A 19040-nucleotide genomic window follows, 5' to 3' on the forward strand; every position below is an offset into this window, starting at 1 on the left:
CATGCTGTGAAGAGCTTTGGGGGGAAAAGGGGGTATGATCTGTGCAGGCAGATGTATCGATACCAGCTCAGTGCAGGCTGGCTTGGTTTTTTTTTTTTGTTTTACATTAGGCTTTTTTTTTTCTCCAATAAATATTTTTTAATTATTATTTATATAAAACACCTCCCAACCAAACCAAATCTGTTGGTCATGTGTATTTATTTATTTTTCTTTTTTTTTATTTGTTTAACAGAAAATTGAAAGAAAGGGACAGAAGGGAGGATTTAAGCGGGTTGTGAAATAAACATCGAAGGCTAATTAGCATGCCATGCTCAAATTAATGCGGACGATGTTATTTGGGAAATGTTTTTTTTTCTGGAGGCTCTGACAGCCTATTTATTTCTTTTTTGCAGCTCTCTATATTTAAACCCTGTTTGTAGAGGCTGATGCTGTTCTGAGATGACACTTTTGCTGTTCTGTGTGTTATATAAAACCCCCCTGTTAGTGCCTATAGGCCACGGTGACTCACTTCCATTTTGATCCACTCACACTCGGAGCGAATGTTGCGGATGTGAGGAACTTCCTAATGTTTTCGCAGAATAAGAGCACAATCCTCTAGTGTATTCTCCCTGAATGTTCATTGTATCCAATACACAGAACTGCCATTTTCTCACAATACCTTGACAGCTGTGTACATGTAAAGTGCATCAATATATTTACTTCCCTATCCCCTAAACACTAAGCACTTAACTTGCAAGTATTGATCTCACACAAAACAAATTAATGTTAGACTAGGGCTGTTAGATGGGTCCTTTATGACTGTAAAGCAAAGAAAGTTTACAAGCAAACCGAACTCTCAAAACTACTGTAGCCAAACTTATCAGTGTATGGAATGAAGTGCTCAGCGTTTCAGGGCCTTAAAAAAACAAACCATTGTGGCTTCTGGAGCAGATCGTCATGTGGCCAATGGTGCGTTTTAAATTATGTGGATTATTTACCTGAAAGAACGTCAAAGAGAAAAGCAAAAGTTTTTACAGACTTTTATTCTGGTCTAATTAGTGAAAAGACTTTACAAAGAAAGTAAAATGTTTAAATAATACTGGGCATAGAAGCGAGTATTTATTCTCTGCTTCAGGCTTAAAAGAGTCTGGGACATTCGTATGAGAACAAACCTGTTCGTGTGTAATGGCTTTTAGTCTGGAAGGAATTTTAGTTGAATTACTGCTGTTTTTAGACAATAGCGTGTTCACTATTTTATTTTAGAAGTTTATAGAATTCTGTCCGTGTACACACGACAAATAATCGAATAAATCCTGCCTGGAAAATACTGAGACTAGGCTGAACTGGTAAGTATTAATTACATAACACTAATCCATTCTTTTGGATCGTAAAAACTTACGTCGACACCACAGACTTAAAGAAAACCCTCTGAGCAAATAAAAGGATCAAAGCATGAGCATTTATTCTGGTAAAATGAAGAGGGGAAGAGTTTTAATAGCATTGAAACTACAGAGAACACCGATGTCATGATTTCCTTTCTTCTCACATGCAGTATTGCACAAGAGTGCAGCAGTGGGTTCGTTCATCCATGTATCATGAAGACCGGCTGATATTCTAACGTCTTCAAGCACCTACATGGGGTTCAGGTCAGAACTTGCACATATACATCAGATATTTGTTCCATTTGAGAGAGAGAGACAGAAATATCTGACATGACACATGGTATAAATGGAGTATTGCTTTAGATGTCTACCTGGGCTTTTGTTAGAAGAGTTAGTCTACAATGAGGTGAACAGTAAATGCTTCAAATGTAGGAGGCAGGTTACATCAGACTATATTCGAAATGGATTAAGCATTATTTTTTTTGGGAGGAGTTGAAGGGACTGCTGTTCCCTAAACAGATGGGAGTGTCAGAGTTGGTGCCGTGACCTCTTAGCTTACTGCTGTTGCCATAGCAATGATCTTTTCACTTATCCTTTCGCACTTATCACTCGTATTACATTTACAAATGATGGACGTACAGGTGACAATTTTTTTTACACACAGTTAAAAATGTCAGCTGTACAACTGTGTGAATCCATTTAAAGTGCTTAAAAATCACTTTCCCGTGAGTCATTCATATAGGTATTAAAAAGTTGTACACTTTAGTTCCTACTAGTTGCAATATCCAAATTCCTCAAAGATTATTGGGGTAAAGAAAATTGCAAATTTTTTTTTATTTATATTTTGATATTGACTCGATGGGTTCATGTTTAAAGTGCAGCTTTTACCCAGATTAATGATTGAAGAAAAAAATGTATTTAGCAAAAAATAGTAACCTAAATCATTTCATAATCCCAAATGTCATCATGCTGTTTGCATGGATTCTATTCAACCCTCTTACTTATTTATTAGCAAAATGTAGCCATCAACAGATTAATATTGTAACAATGGAATGTTGCCAGACACGATTTGATCGGTTAAATACGTTTTTTTTGTAAAACAATTAAAAAAACAATGTTTTGTTTGTAAGTGTTACACAGACAATGGTGCCGAAATCATGGAACACATGACCACTGTTCTTCAGTACATATTTAGAGTACATATTTTCAGTACATATTTGATTTATATACTTCGAACTTTTATTGCTCTACCTTTTGGACTTAAATTTTAGACACATTCACGGACCGAATGCGTTTTCGAATGCAAGCTAGATTCATTTCCAAATGTAATGTTACATATAGAAGTACTTTATTGTAGTCATTTAGTTTAGAGTACATAAGGACTCGGTCCTTTTTATACTGGCTGGATATTCACTTTCAATTAAATGCTTTACCCCAAATTACTTTTTACTGATGAAAAGATTTTTTCTAAAGGGTTGAACTACAGCTAAATAAAATCTGCCATGTGCTTTGGGATGTAATGCATCATTTTTTGTGGATCTTTTATAAACCTTTACATGACCATTTCCAGTCTGCTTAACGTAAGTTTCTGAAGTTCCTATCACTACATTATCTAACCCCAGGCATCAGAAACATCCTCTGTCTCCTCTCTGCTGTTTAAGGGCTGTCTTTTCTTTGCTGCTAATCAATATGTAATATGAGAACAAAGAGCTCCAAGAGAAAGAAAATGAGAGATGGGGGTTATCATCGATCTCTGACAGTTTTATGTCCACAAGGACTAGTGTGCAACGAACATGCATGTTTAAGGTGCTTCAATGGAGAATCTGTTAAACAGCCTAGATTTCCATCATATAAACCCCTGTAAAGTAATTTAATGTTTATTAAAGTTGGTAATAAATGAAGTCATCTATGAAGTTAGTTCTGTAATTTAGTTTACTGTAGCTAATATTTCTAGCGTATTTCAAGTTTAGTGCAAAATTTTCTAAAAAATAAAATTTCAAGCTTTTTTTTTTGTTGTTGTTTCTTTGTTTGTTTTTTTATGTTGAGACTTTTGATATGGACAATCGATATCAGACACTCTCCAAGCTCTGGGCCATTTACTCATCCCCGTTAGTCATGAATAACATCTGCTTAGCTCTATTAGGTTTCTTAATAGAACATATGATATTAATAAATATTATAATTAGAACTGAAAAAAAAAGATCAATAAATAACATTAGGGTATAAAATAGAAAGTTACTACAGTATTTGACAACTTGGCCAGAATCATGAAATATGTCTGACTCCACTGGCCCACCTCCTAAGATTGATGCCAGTATCATACCATCAAGGACACCTGAAAAACTGCTGTTTAATTTCAGTTGCTCCTTATTTTCGATGTATTATTGATGTTTTTATTTATGAGGCTGCCCTTCACCAATATGACATGCTGTGTTAAGTCTGCTTTACCCTGTGTGATAACAGTAGTCTTGTATCACACTGCGATGATGGCAATTAAATCTTGGTCAAATTCTCTTAATCATGTTCATATGTTCTGTAATATTTTATATAATTCTCACATCATCGTCCTACAATTTGTTAATGTGAAAACTGTTATTAGTGATTTTTGATGCAGATCTGAACAGCAAGTAGTAGAACTTGTTAATCAAGTGTCTTTGGTTGCAAACTGGCTGGTACTGTAAGTACATGATATTAAGTGATCTAGTTTTTACCAACTCTAAGCCAAGGAATTCTTTCATAAGTGATTTTGGTCTGCAACCACAAGATCATGAAATATCGTGTATTTGTAATGCAGCCTTTATCATCAGCATGGCAAAAGCTATGGTTGGTGGTGAGCTTGGGTTGTTTCCTTACTGGTTTAATATTTAGACTGATTTTGAACTCCTCTTCAAATGGGGGAAATAATTTGTGGATGAAATGCTTTAATCTCAGACATGAATGAGGAAAGAGGATTATGAATCAGCAATACATGAAAGCTGTGATTGAAAAGAATGGAGTGCTAGGATTTCGATTATGGTTATAATTCCAGAATAGCATTGGATTGAAAAAAAAAACAAAAACATATTTGAGAGTAACATGATCATAATTAACTTATCAAGAACTGCTGACTTCCTTTGGAAAAAGTAATCCTGTCTGATGTTTTTCATTGAGAGAAAACCGCTGGACATTTTATCATACTGTAATTTGTAATTAACAAAAGTGCATTAGACACTTGTGAGTGATTATTACTCTGAATTGCCCTGTAATTGTCTGTTTCAAAAAAACACCCTATTTTACCTAGTTTCACAGTGCTGTGTGTAAGTGGTGTTAACGTTGACCTGTTCAGGAAAAAACTAGCCATCTTTTTTTTTTTTTAATCATAATTGTCTGCATATGGATTTTACTACATTTTCAGACATTTTCAGATGTTCCTAGTTTGAGATTGCACCATACCCACTTATCCCTGCATTATTAAGGAACAGACATGCATTATTTATCCAAAAAAAATGGTTGAGGTTATGGTAGTTTGTAATTGGGTTAGCCTTAAGATCACAAATTCATATTATTCCTCTCTCCTGTACTCTTAGTCCTGGCTCAGATCTGGGGACGTGTGCTTCATAGTCACCATGCATTCCTGGCTGCCTTGAGTCCTCCTCAGGCTGGAATATAGTCGTTCATCTAGACTGCTCACCAGTTTATCGCCTGGAATGGGTTCCACTACACTACGCGTGTAGCTTTTGTCCATAGGGTCCTTATGCTGATATCTGTTCTCTGGAATGTGAATGCCCGGGTTCCACTGGCTGTTAGCTGTTTCTATATCACTGGGGTCTGTGACTGACCACCTTTGTGTCTCTGTAAAGTAGGGTGTGGAAAACAGCAGGGTGGGATGGTCCTCCTGTAACTTTACCACAGGACTGCTGTTGTTACTGCTGTTGGAGTTGTCTTCATGAGTTGGACCAGTGCCCTGTGCTTTGGGTGATTCAGTGCCTTCACTGGCTGCTCCCTCACTGGCCTCCTCATCTGCAGCACTAGCAATACGCGGTAGGGTGCTGTGGTACCGTGTATCCAATGGATAGTTGGCACTGTCTCCTCTCCGCAGTGCATAACTGCGTTGTCTCTCCAGGGATGGTGAGTAGCGAGCAGCTCCGGGGTCACTATACTGCTTGGTGCGTTGCCATTGCTTGCGCAGGTGAATACGAGAACGATGTCTGTGCCGTAGAGAAGGTGAACCCTGCTGGTCAAACTGTGGATCGTGCCGTAAGAATTCATTAAACAGGGCTTCTGTCTTTTCGTCGATGCTGTAGTCTCTGCGACGAAAACGAGGCCTGGGTTTGGATTCTGCCGCCATTACTGGTGTTTCTCTAAGTGAGACATTCGGCTCCCTCTGTGGTGTGGTACGAGGACCCTCTGATTCTATGCTCATGCTGCTTTCTGAAGCTTCATCTTCAAGCTCCTCCTTGAATAGTCGAGTCTCGAAACTTTCACACACTGTCTCCTTGCGGCCAGCATTTGTAAAGAACCGGCGGCGTTCTGACGCTGTCTTGCCAGAAGTGCTTCCAAACAGCCGAAGTTCCTCTGGAGCTTTGCATGGGGCTTCAATGGAAGCATAGCCACTGTCCATTTGCAGAAGCTTCCTACTTCCAGCCTCATTGTCGCTGCCTCTCTCTGAGTCCACACTGTCCCTGCCATTCCTTCTTCCGCTAACTTCTCTGACATCATCATATGGAAGGTCACCGTCCCCATCAACCTCGTCATCTATGTCTTGCGATTGGTAAATAAGCATGCCTGTTCTGGAGGCACCAAGGGCCCCTAGTGAACAAACACTATCAGCATCACTGCGTGTGGAGTCTCTGTCATTGCTGCTCAGGTCAGAAGAAGCATACTGCTCTAGTGATGCTCGTAGGCTCCAGATGTCCTGGTACATGTTGGGCTGCTCCAGGCTTTCCTGTCTGTTCACGAAACCAAATCCAGTGGCACCGCCTGTTCTAGTCCCTTCTCCTCCTGTTGCTCCTAGAATGATCTCCCCATTATCTCCATCCTCCTCTACTTCTTCCTCCCCTTGAGGGCCAAGAGATTCTGGTATTTTGCATTCTGTTTCAGTCTTGCACTCTTCAGCCCTTGGACTTACTTCCAACACAGCCTTCATCTCTAACCTACAGGGGACCAAAGTGAAAGCAAATAAGACCTGAGTCATAACATTCTTGCGTCAGTGAAAATGTAAGCCCCAGCAGTCCTTTGGCCTATTATCATTAAGTATAACCTTTCATTCAATTGGAATTGTATCAAAATCACATGTATGGGGAAAGATTTGATCGGTGAGTTTACACTAGGACCAACAAAAGATTTAATTTCCAAATCTAATATTTCTCTCAACATATAGTGAAATATTGTAGAGAATATTGTGAAATAACAGGAAAAAAATGCTGTCTATCCTTGAGTGATTTGAACCAAGAAATTCTTTTTGTAGTGCAGTGAATGTCAGCACAAAGCAAAGGATGCATTTACACCCTAAAGTAAGCCAGAAGATGAAAGGTATGTACCTCCTGAACGGGGCCGGTGGGGGTGGACAGCCAGTAGATGATGACTCTAAAGAGCCAGCAGAGAGTCGTCGTGGGGGGTCACCTTGTGGCTGAGGGGGTTTGACATGTAACACAAAATCACTTCCTCCACCTGCTCCTGGCTGTTGGATGTCCACCTCACCCTGTTCCAGAGTCTCGCTTGCTGCTCTCTGTCTTTGAAATGCTCGCCTCCGTGGAGAACCTTAGAGAGGGTTCGAGCACAAAAGAATGGAATGTAGGAAGGGAAAACTTTAAAGGTGTATTAGATAAGATTAGTCTCAAAATTTTACTCAAGATTAGCTCTCTAACAGAAGTAGGTGGCTTAGACATTTGAATGATTTCTTTTTCTAAACTTCTTGAGCACACCTATTCTGTATTCTGAACTGGAAATCAATTTTCCACGTACTGTAGGTGTTCTCAGCTACATAATACTTTGTCTTGATGTAAAGAAAGTATGTACACAATACACCAAAGAGAGAGGTCACTAAGTTTAGACTTTGTGGTCAAGCTATGCTCCTGTGCACCAGTAATAACAGTATGTAATTGGATCTAGGCCTCATTAGGAGGAAATGAACATGCCATACTTGCTGACCTTTCACATCAGGTGAAGAATAACAACATTATTACATCGTTAATTTAGCAGGTTGAATCTTCCCATGTTCTGTCTGAGGCCAAATTTGAGCTCACAGTCAGCCTTCACTCAGCTACTCTAACAACACACTTATTGATCCAGGATTGATTGGTCTCCAACGGCCTGTTCGTTAAGCCGTACATGGTGCTTAAATCTGCCTTTCCTGTAGCTGTCATGTTTTGCTCAAGAGAATTTTTTTCTCAAAAAATCATCAAGAAACCCCAGACAGTCCACAATTTAGTTCTTACATGAATCCTGGATTTTCTGTGGTCTAGTAATTTCCCTTCTTTATGCCTGTTTGTCATTTATTATTGGTTTATTTATTCATTCATTCATTCATTCATTTTCTACCACTTATCCGAACTACCTCGGGTCACGGGGAGCCTGTGCCTCTCTCAGGCTTCATCGGGCATCAAGGCAGGATACACCCTGGACGGAGTGCCAACCCATCGCAGGGCACACACACACACACACACACACTCTCATTCACTCACGCACTCACACACTACGGACAATTTTCCAGAGATGCCAATCAACCTACCATGCATGTCTTTGGATCAGGGGAGGAAACCGGAGTACCCGGAGGAAACCCCCGAGGCACGGGGAGAACATGCAAACTCCACACACACAAGGTGGAGGTGGGAATCGAACCCCCAACCCTGGAGGTGTGAGGCGAACGTGCTAACCACTAAGCCTATTGGTTTATTTAATGGCATAAAAATAAATAACTGCACTATAGTGCTACTCAAGGTACATGTATCTGAAATAGTGACAGGGATTCACTATAACAGTATTTTAACAGTATCTGAAGATGCTACTGATTTTGTAACATAGTGAGTATTCTCTGCTTACAGCTCACCTCTCAGGTCCAAGCTGGCTGCTCTGTTACTGCTGTCTAACTTCCACTTTTTGATGGTGAAATAGTTGCTGGCTCCCTCCAGACTCGCATGTCGCCTGAGTCGGGACAGGAAGTGCAGCATGGTGCCCTGCCCTGAAGATGAGCTGCCTCCTCCTCCTCCTCCTCCTCCTCCTCCAGATGTTCCACAGGCTCCTGCCATTTGGGAGGATCCTGGGTTGCTCTCCATCTTTAAAGCAGCACTTCCAATTGCTTCAATCTGAGACAAAGAGTGAGAGAAACAAGCAGGAGCTCAGCCAGCATATTAAAATAAATTTCAAGAAAAATCAAGAGGTCTTTAAGAACTAACTTTTACCCTGAAAGTTCCTCTACAGTTCCTCTAAGTGAAAAATGGTTCATAAGGCGTTTCTGCCAACACAGTACATCAACTATGCTGAGGTTTTATGTTTGACAGAATGATGGTGTGTTGACGTGAGTCCTGAGGTAGTGATCGCTTATGAGTAGTGCAGTGTATCTGGTGTCGAGTGGTATGGACTGAAAAGGCTCCTGGTTTATAGTGAGCATATTAAGTGCCACTTTATACCTCCTTGTCAGAACTGAGTGTGAGTGTATGAGATACTCACTGTCCTTGATCGAGGTGGTTCAAAGCTTCCTTCATTTGTGTTGGAAATATAGTTGGTATCCAGAACAGAGTTTAGTGTATCTCCAGGCAGAGCACAGCTTGGACTCTGGCTATTCCAGGGCACTTGAGATTCAGGCAGGGTGCCCTCACCAAGCTACAGACACACAGATCCATATCAACTTGAGTATTTCATGGTGTATTATATGTAACGCAGCAGTCTGGTGTTAACTGGAAGACCATCCGGTGCAGGAGTGTGAGCCCAGAAATTCAGAGCACTCAGTAAATCAGTAAATGTAGTGAACATCACTTCTATACCACCTAAATAAATCTTATTTTGAATTTCAATATGGTTATAAAATAGAGTGTACTGTGTATATGACCTAAGAGCAAGATTGTATTTGCATTACCTGAAAAATAGATAGAGACGGTTTGTGCTGCAGCTGCTCTCGCAGGCTGATGCTGTTCTCAGGTGAATCACACTCCATGATGGTCAGGATGTTCAGTGCTGGAGGTGCAATGTGCAAATGGGTCAAACGAGCCTTCTTCAAGTGGTGAAAATCACCTTCTGTAAGAGTATACCTGAGAAAGAGAAGGATTTTGTTCTTTTAAACATGCTTCTTATTTCACACAGAGGTCACTTGAAGTTCAATTCAATTCATTCATTCATTCATTCATCTTCTACCGCTTATCCGAACTACCTCGTGTCACGGGGAGCCTGTGCCTATCTCAGGCGTCATCGGCATCAAGGCAGGATACACCCTGGACGGAGTGCCAACCCATCGCAGGGCACACACACACACTCTCATTCACTCACGCAATCACACACTAGGGACAATTTTCCAGAGATGCCAATCAACCTACCATGCATGTCTTTGGATCGGGGGAGGAAACCGGAGTACCCGGAGGAAACCCCCGAGGCACGGGGAGAACATGCAAACTCCACACACACAAGGTGTGTGTGGAGCGAACGTGCGAACCACTAAGCCACCGTGCCCCCCAATTCAATTCAATTCAATTCAATTCAATTCAAGTTTATTTGTATAGCGCTTTTAACAGTAGACATTGTCTCAAAGCAGCTTTACAGAACATAAACCTAGAACAGAAGGTAAACATAAGGAGTAATATAAATAATTAATATAATAAAAAATTCAAGATTATTATTAGATATATTTAGTTCACAGTGTGTATGTGTTTATCCCCAATGAGCAAGTCTGAGGTGACTCAGGCAGCAGTGGCAAGGAAAAAAACTTTAAATTGGTGAAGGAAGAAACCTTAAGAGGAAACAGACTCAAAAGGGAACCCATCCTCATATGGGTGACACCGGAGGGTGTGATTATTCAAAATCATCAAAATGTCACAAGAATTCAAACTGAAGAAAATTGTAAAATACTAAAGGTACTTTGAGCATGATGATAAACAAGAGGTAAATATTGCCAAGCCTGTTGTTAGTCATAAGCGCGTATGCTAACGACATAAGAAACCTCGTAACATCAACAGTAGGAGTTTCTATTTATACTTTACTATGCTGAAAATCATCAGCCAAGCTTGCTGTATATACATATTAAAAGATGATTGTGCTGTCTAGTTGTTAGTTCATTTAGATATCAAAGAAAATAAAGTTAGTGTGGTCCATCCTACTGGAAACAAACATGGCTTTCTTAGATGTGCCAACATCTCTGCTTTAAAGGTGCCCTTCCACACAAAACCGTTTTTACTTGTATTTTTTGATGTGTTAGGTCCATATGTGTTTGTGTTGTGTCGTGAATGTGAAAACGCACTGTTACCTCCCCGGTCAGTTCTAGCCACTTAAAAGAAATAAGGGGAGAAATCAGGTCAGTTGGAAAAGCTGGTCAGTCTGACGTCAGAGTGACTGAGCTCATTACTATTCATGAGCTCTCCCACTTGAGACCACGCCCCCAGAATTCGTGTAGCTCAGTGAGTTTCCTATACAGCAAGAATGGCTGAACGGGCTTGTGAAGAAGCCGTTCTGCCACAATTCAAGGTGATTGTAAACAAGTTCCCTCTAGCCTAGGCTACTTATTATGCTGGGTGAATGAATAGTCATGCTCTCATATCCTAGCGGTTAGCCAATCAGAGCCAAGCAGCTTAGCTCATTTGAATATTCATGAGAACTGGTGCAAATCGAGCTGAGTCTTTTTGATATTCATGAACCTCAGCATTACAAGACAGAAGAAACAAATTTATTAGGATTGTGGTGATTTTGGTCTGTAAACAATTACATTGCGGTCACCCAGATTTTTGTCTTAATGTTTTATTTCTGAAAATAAATTACCATCTCAAACACTGATGTACACAAGGGTTTTTTGTGATTATGTCCTTTATCTCTGCCTGTTAAGAAATATTGGCACTTCTGCTATGCTAGTCCAAATTTGTGGAAATAGAACAAACATAATTTCTATTTCGACTTTGACCTCAGATTGTGACGGAAAGCAACCCACACCAATCAACCCCACCTATTATATTCCCTGACCTTCGGCCTTTCTCCTGGTTCTTCTTGCTCTGCTCGTAGGTAGCCGTCTCGTTGAAGGAGACCCGTCGGCCCGTATACACAGACGACTGGAAGCGTTCTGTGTTCTCGTCGCCGTGACAGCTGGAGGTGGACAGTGTATCCGTGCTTTCCATCCTGATGATGATGTCTGTCAAACAAACATGAACCCACTTAACTGAATGCATTTATTTCCTATTACATACATCAGTTATACTAAAGTAATTATACTTATACTAAAGTTAATACGTGCAAGAACCCAAAATGAAAGTTACAATTTCTTAAAATATGTTAATTTTTTTTAATTACCTTGAGTAGGTTGACTCTCTTCCACATACGTGGTGTTGGTTTTCTCCAAGTCATCGCTTGCCCTAAGCAGGTGTGTGAGGGGGTAAGAAATATGCTTCATGACCAGCACATGACTAACAGTATGTTATTTGTGCATATGCATTTGAATGCAAAAGTTTGCACTCCCCATATTTTTGGATGTAAAATAAAAATCACCGTACTACTGTGATCCAAAAGCTTTAAAAAGGATCAGAAAGTGGCTAAAAGTGGCTTTTTTTTTCATTTACTTTGATATCAAATAAACACCTGTGAAACCTAACACACTAAATGTTTAGCTGTAAATTTGTTTGACTGAAAATATGAAGTGGTGCTATAAATATATTCTAACAAACGCTAACAGAAATGCACTCATAATCCAGTTGATCATGAGGACTCTGATGCCTGTTATTTCCACTCAGCCTGAAATACATGTAACTGTCATTTTTGCTCTCTCTGTCAGGACAGGTTTCCGTCGCTCATAAACACGGTGTCACTTCGGATTGCCTCTTCACGCAGGCAGAACAGCGAAGGCACACAAGGCTCCTAGTCTGTAATTCAGACCAGCTCATTATTTTTCAGCTGGGCTTTGATTTCTCTATTGGTATGAAAGATAGCTTTATTGTTGCTCTGTTTTGGATGGTTATTTCTTGAACATCAAAAGAGCCTTACGATGTTAGCATAATAGCACACCTGCGTGCATTGGAAACACGTACATGCGTGGGTTCTGGGATCTATTTGTGGAGGGCTCACGATCAGGTTGAATTATACAATCTGTCTACTTAAAATGAGGGAGAACGAAATCTGTAACCTCTATGCAGAAATCTGCGTCGTAAGATCAGGAGCTCTCACCTCGAGTAACGCCGTCCACTCTGACAGCAGCGATGGCAGAAGATGAGGAGAGCAGAGAGCAGAACCAGCGTTCCTCCAGCAAAAACACACAGCATCACCAACAGCAGCACATAGTTATCTGGCCTGGCTGATGCCAGTGGCACATCCTATACACACACAAATACACAGTTTATGTGATGAATTTAGAGGGCATACAAGGCGGAATGAGCATGAAGGTTCCTCTGCCACCTACACACACAGTTTTCCTTGCTGTCCTTGATACCAAAGAACACAGGATAATACAGTCTATCAGTGTGTTTATTTAACTCTTATCCTGCGATGGCACCAGTCTGTGTGTGGAAACACATTTCAGGTATAGTGTGTGTTTAGTGCTAGTTTTTCTATCTTATTGCAGTCCAAAGTTCTCCCTAAGTTTAAAAAAGCCTGACAGTTTTGACCCCATGAGGAAACTGATTTTTTTTTTTACACTGAAGTCAAAGAAAGAAAATAGATTTCCTTTTGCTAGCTCAGTTTAGATGTTTAGGGACAGATGTAGATGTATGACAGCTTTAATTGGTTGTGTTAATAATTATGTTAATGGAAGGTCCTCACAAGGGTATTATTATTATTATTATAAACATGTGTTTGTGTGAGTGTGAGTAAGAGAGAAGGGAAGCAGGGAAGCAGCTGTGTGGACTAAAGGTGGCTGCTGACATGTTCCTGGCATCAACAGGCTCAAAGGTAGGCATTTTAAACTGGAGAGAGAAGCGTGAATGGAAACCTGAAGCATGGACAGTGGTGTTTCTGAACTTTTGGTGACCCTATTCTACAACCCTCTCTGGGCCTCTACCAAATCCCCTGAACTTGCCCACCCCATTATTTCACTTCCATCATATCTGCTTAGGCTGATGTTCCTTGCTATGTTACTGTATGTAGTTTTTATGAACTGAGTAAAACTCACTTACTCATGTTATTAGGGTGTTACTTCAAGTTACTACTTACTTCAAGTACATTATGGCCAAAAGCTATAAGGCACCTGAATATCACATCCATGTGTGCAAAATGAACTTCTACTAACCTACACTGCTTTTGGTAATCCATCTACCAGATTTTAGAGTGTGGCTGTAGGAATTAGCCAATTTAGCCTCAGGATTATTTGTACGGTCAGGCTGAGGACTGATATCAGGTGAAGAGGTCTGGGGTACAGTCAGCATTCCAGTTTATCCCTGAGGTGTTAACTGGCCACTTCCCTTTTAACCTTGGAAAACCATGGTCTACTTCATCCTCCTCTTCCTGGAGCTCACTTTGTCACATGGTAAAGTTGGAACAAGTTTGTTTGTCTGAGTATCAGTGAAGGGAAATTGTATTTCTACTGCAAACAACAACGTTCTGTACAATTCTGTGCTACAAACTTTCCAGCAACGGTTTGGGGCAGAACCATATATTTGTGTGAAGGTCGGGTGTCCAAATACTTTTGTATCTCTCACCTAGAGTTGTGAAAATCTTTCAGCAACTGCTTTAACTTGGTTATGGTTAAGATGGTTCCACAGTCTGTCACAGGAAAACTCTCTGCAAATTTGGATTGCCAGTCCATCATAAAGAAGACCCCCTTTTTTTAATCATTATAATCTGATTGTAATGAAGGTGATATTCAGGGTTCGGTGTAAAACAAGAGACCAGGTGCATGAAATGTCACTGTATTCCTTCAAATCCTCCTAATTGACAGGGAGAGTATTCACGCTAACTCCCACCCCGGCGCTTAATGCTAATGATATTTGAGTTAAATTGGTCCATGAGTGTTTAAAGGCAGATATTTCCCAGTGGATGCAAGTTTAATTTTGGTCATTATGGAAGATAAAGTCTCATAAAGAGCCGGCCTTATCAACCACTGATGTTTTAATCAGTAGTGAAATCTTTTACTTTTTAATGTGACCGATTGCTGGCCGTAAACAATTAAGCACTACATAGAAATTGAATAGTGAATAGAAATTGCTGTATGCAGCTTAAAGAAATACGGATGCTTAATGGCCAATGCATGACTTACAGAATGTGAAATGTGCAACATGCTGTTGAGTGAGTGCAAAAGTTTGCATCCCTTGGGGGGGCGTCTCCGAGCGGTGTAACAGAACAGCATTCATTCTTCTGTTGGGAGATCACGAGTTCAAATCCCACAAAGCCACAGTCAGTCATGGCCTGGGAGAAAAATGGACCATGATCTCTGGGAGAGAGGGATGGCATACTGTTTCTCTCTCAATCTCAATCACAGCAATACTAGCCAATCTAGAGCATCAGTGAGCTAGTGTATCCACATGTGAGATTGAGGATATTTCCTCCAAATATGATACGCTGCTACTGTACATGATGCAGCAAGAGAAGATGTTTTAAAAAAAATTGGCTGGTTGGCTTCATGTGTCTTTTTGATGAAGCAAGTGTTAATCCTCACCATACCTGGTTGGTAGTTGTTATATAATAGAGGAGAAATGGTTGGGAAATCTCATAGCTGACTTGAGCTCTACATGAGTTTGTGTGCCATATTTAAAAACATGGGGGAGTTTGAAGAATCAGATACACACTGGAATGGATTAAAAAAAGAATTGAGCAATAGAGCTTAAAACTACAGTATGTCCATTAGGGTAAGGGTTATGATTAGGATTAGGTGCCTAAATATACTTACTAAAACACCGATCTGGCTGTTGCAGGAAATCTGCGTGGGAACATGTCGAAATATTTTAAAAAGTGCTGCTGCTGTTGATGCTGGAGCATAAATCAGTGATTATGCTGAATATTTCTCTTCATCATATTCCAGACAGTTATTTATCTTCCCCAGCTATTGAAGCATTCAGTGGGCTTTTAATCCTATTGTACAGGTTATGATTTTGAACACTGATGCTTGTGTCCTTCAGAGAAACTTTTCTACTCCCCTACACATTGGTCGGTCTCCAGGCAACAAGCCTTTCCACATGGATGCCTGTCCCTTAATACTATAGTGTACACACCTAAAGCATAAAACCAGCTAATACACATGTGCCATACGTTAAAAAAACTGAATGCACTGAATACACATTGGACTGAAGCAGAATGTTCCTTACAGTAATAAGTAATGAAACAAGACTGTGTGATGTTGATTATTTTCCTAACAGTATAAGCTGAAATGTTTTATTGATTTTACAATATAGCAATTATCCAATGCAAATAAATGTTATAGGCGGTCTATGGAACGAGTTAGCTCCTGTTATCTTAACCTTAAACTTCCTTGAAACTTAAAGAAACAGTTCTATGTCTGTTAGAAAGCACTGACACTGGAGACTCCTTCCAAACAAAACGTAACGTCTTCTCATGTACAAGGCCCTGTGTAAGTTATTACATAAACAATTATTTATTAGAGCAATATAATGCGTGTAATATGACTTCCAGCTGGATCTACTTTCAGAGCTGCTAATACGGAAAATTAATGAATCTAACGAGTCAAAATAAGGAATTCAACAGTGCTATGGTATTTTAAAAAGAGAAAAGTTTGAGTTGTTTTTATTTAAGCGCTTTCACTATTTTACACTTTGTGAACTTTTGGTTAAAAAAAACTGCTGAAAATGCTCATGGAAATCGATCTAATGGTCTATTGGTTTGCACTGTGTCGATGCTTTTTGATGCTCATTAATATACCCTGTAATGCAAACTGTTAAGTCAGTACTCTTAAGTCGTACTAAAATCTTCCAGGCCATTTTGCTGCACTTTCAGCTACGCTGCCTCCGAGTGATGCAGCTCCATATAGCACTGAGGCTTTGAAAGCTGAGAGCAGAGCAGAATACAAATGAAGAGTTTGTTTCTGTGTAAAGGCAATCGTTCTCTCACCAGCCCATCTACTCGCACTACTGAATAACAGCAACTTCTAAATGCAAGATCTCTAACCGGTAATGAAGTGCCGACACTGGAGACTCCTTCCAAATACGCTCAGTTAACGTCTCCACATATCGAAAGGGCAAAGCTAAGAATAATATGTTGAACAAAATCCACTTAGTATTGTTCTGATTTTAGTTTTTAAAAAAATCTTAAAAACAGAAATATAAAAGTGATTGATTTTATTATTGAAGAAAGAAAGTTTTAGCCAGATTCACGTTCCTCAAGGCTTTTTTTTTTTTTTAGATGTTTGACATTTTTACAGGGAAGAGGTTTCTACCTCAAACCTATATGGGTTCCTTTTAGCTGCTTTTTTTCTTGTTGTTTAGTGTCTGCATGGTGTGAAGGTGAAGATACTCACGGTGGCGTTCTCCGTGAGGGTGGTCAGCAGAGGTGGCTCATCGCTCATGGTCCTGGCGAGAGTGTGCGCTTCCTGGAGCCAAGAAGAGACACAGACATGACAGGCAATCAGATAGACAGCTACTTTTCATTCAGCAGGCCCACCGGGTGTCTTGCTGACTAGGCTAATCTACCAGCAGCTGCATTAATGCGAGCTGGCTCGGATGTTCACATCTTCCTCTCCATTCTCTCAGCTTTCCCAGTTTTGGCTTCACTTCAGGGGCACGGATGTGAAAAGGTGCCAAAACATCCGAGATATCAGTGTGATGCTTTGTGGTCTACACAAACTGGTTTCTTGTGGTCTCTTTGCTTAAAGAACACACAAACTAAAAGCCTTGTCAATGTAGATTAAGTAGTAGATGATGATGATGATGATGATGATGAAGATGATTAAACATGACTAGTGACAGCAGTGAGAGGGGGTATACAATATAAAGAGGTTTTTAGATAGATAAATGATGAAGACAAAACATGCCTTGAGGAGAGTGATACTTGAGGATCATGTAACCTTTCCTTTCCTTCTTTTATCATCATTTATTTTCTCACAAGTCTGTGTGCCATGTTTGAACACGTGACACCGTGTGTTCGGCCGCACGATTTTACTCTTTATGGACCAAATGTTCCTGCATTGTCAGGAAGCAGGGAAATTTATTTTTTCTTCATTAGACCACAAAAATCATGAGTATAAAAGGCAACAAAGGCTTGCTGATTATTGTGGTTAAGCTTAAAGGAGCAGTTTGTATTTCTGAAGCCTTCTACTAACCATGGGTGGCCTTTAATTTAATATTACAGAGCTGGGCATAATTTATATATATATATATATATATATATATATATATATATATACGTATATATATATATATATATATATATATACGTATATATATATATATATATATATATATATATATATATATATATATATATATATATATATACGTATATATATATATATATATATACGTATATATATATATATATATATATATATACGTATATATATATATATATATATATATATATATATATATATATATATATATATATATATATATATATATATAGATATAGATATATAGATATACACTAAAAATACCTAGTGTACCACATGCCAGACATTTCACAGACAAATCCCATAAAACTATGCAATCATTTTAAAAGTCTCTTATTTAGTAATTAGTTCTAATTAAAACTATTATTATTAATGTATTATTGTCATTTTGTATATTTGAACGTTTAAATGGGGGGGGGGGGGGCACGGTGGCTTAGTGGTTAGCACGGATAAGCGGTAGAAAATGAATGAATGAATGAATGAACGTTTAAATGTCCAGGATATGGTACTGTAAATACTGCAGGTACACTGTGACAGATGTGTATGTGAATGAGTCAGTGTCCAAGGTCTCTGGAATCATGTGATGTTCACTGGTGTGTAACACTGCTGTAAGTGACAGCATCTATGATAGTCCTACTGTGGAGGCAGGAGTGTGGTCATACACCAGTTTGTGAATGGAAGGGCGGAGCCAGGAAAAGTGAGCGGTAAGGGTTAATACCAGTGACGGATTTCTTTAACATGTGAGTGGCAGCGAGAATAAAAGGTAGAGAGAGGTGTGTGTATGTATGTATGTATGTATGTGTGAGTGTGTGTGTGTGTGTGTGGTGAAGTAAAATTACTGTAAAATTAATGTATTAAAGGAACATAAAGAGCCTGTCGAACTGTCCCAGGCTTGCCCTCCTGGCTCGTTATTTCCATCCCAACCCATGACAACCTATGTCACACCTACGTAGCCCAGTGCTTAGCAAGCTACACTGCAGTGTACACACATAGTGAAATCATCTGCTGAGATCATTCTGTGTAGGAGTTCATTTAATGTGTCTGGTTTTGCCACACACACACACACACACAGAGCAAATGGAAAACAACAAAGCTCTGTACAACAAGAGCACTTCAAAGCCCACCTGTCCTGATTGCCCTCGTCCTCATTTTCTCATCTCTAAAAAACACAAATGCACTCTCTCTCTCATCTGTCTCGCTTTCTCTCTCTCTCAATCTAGTATTTTCTTTCCATCCCGCCCTCTTAC

The 19040-nt window shown here is 39.6% G+C and overlaps 1 protein-coding gene across 2 annotated transcripts in view; it reads right to left on the bottom strand.

The window, feature by feature from the left end:
* Window positions 1–4244: 4244 nt before the first annotated feature.
* The window catches only part of LOC132860626 (voltage-dependent calcium channel beta subunit-associated regulatory protein), a 17419-nt gene continuing 2623 nt past the window's right edge, over window positions 4245–19040 (bottom strand). Inside the window, exons 2-10 of one of the 2 annotated variants that reach the window (XM_060891911.1) lie at window positions 16924–16995; window positions 12690–12835; window positions 11823–11884; window positions 11499–11664; window positions 9415–9586; window positions 9009–9161; window positions 8389–8644; window positions 6881–7100; window positions 4245–6493 (exon numbers count right to left, since the gene is read on the bottom strand). In XM_060891911.1, the coding sequence (XP_060747894.1) occupies window positions 4924–6493; window positions 6881–7100; window positions 8389–8644; window positions 9009–9161; window positions 9415–9586; window positions 11499–11664; window positions 11823–11884; window positions 12690–12835; window positions 16924–16971 (2793 nt within the window). In that variant the 5' untranslated portion in view covers window positions 16972–16995 and the 3' untranslated portion in view covers window positions 4245–4923. Of the gene's footprint in view, window positions 6494–6880; window positions 7101–8388; window positions 8645–9008; window positions 9162–9414; window positions 9587–11498; window positions 11665–11822; window positions 11885–12689; window positions 12836–16923; window positions 17327–19040 lie in introns of those variants that run through there. The other variant, XM_060891985.1, reaches the window with a different exon arrangement.

Source organism: Tachysurus vachellii, chromosome 1, assembly GCF_030014155.1.
Source record: "Tachysurus vachellii isolate PV-2020 chromosome 1, HZAU_Pvac_v1, whole genome shotgun sequence".
Classification (NCBI taxonomy): Eukaryota; Metazoa; Chordata; class Actinopteri; order Siluriformes; family Bagridae; genus Tachysurus; species Tachysurus vachellii.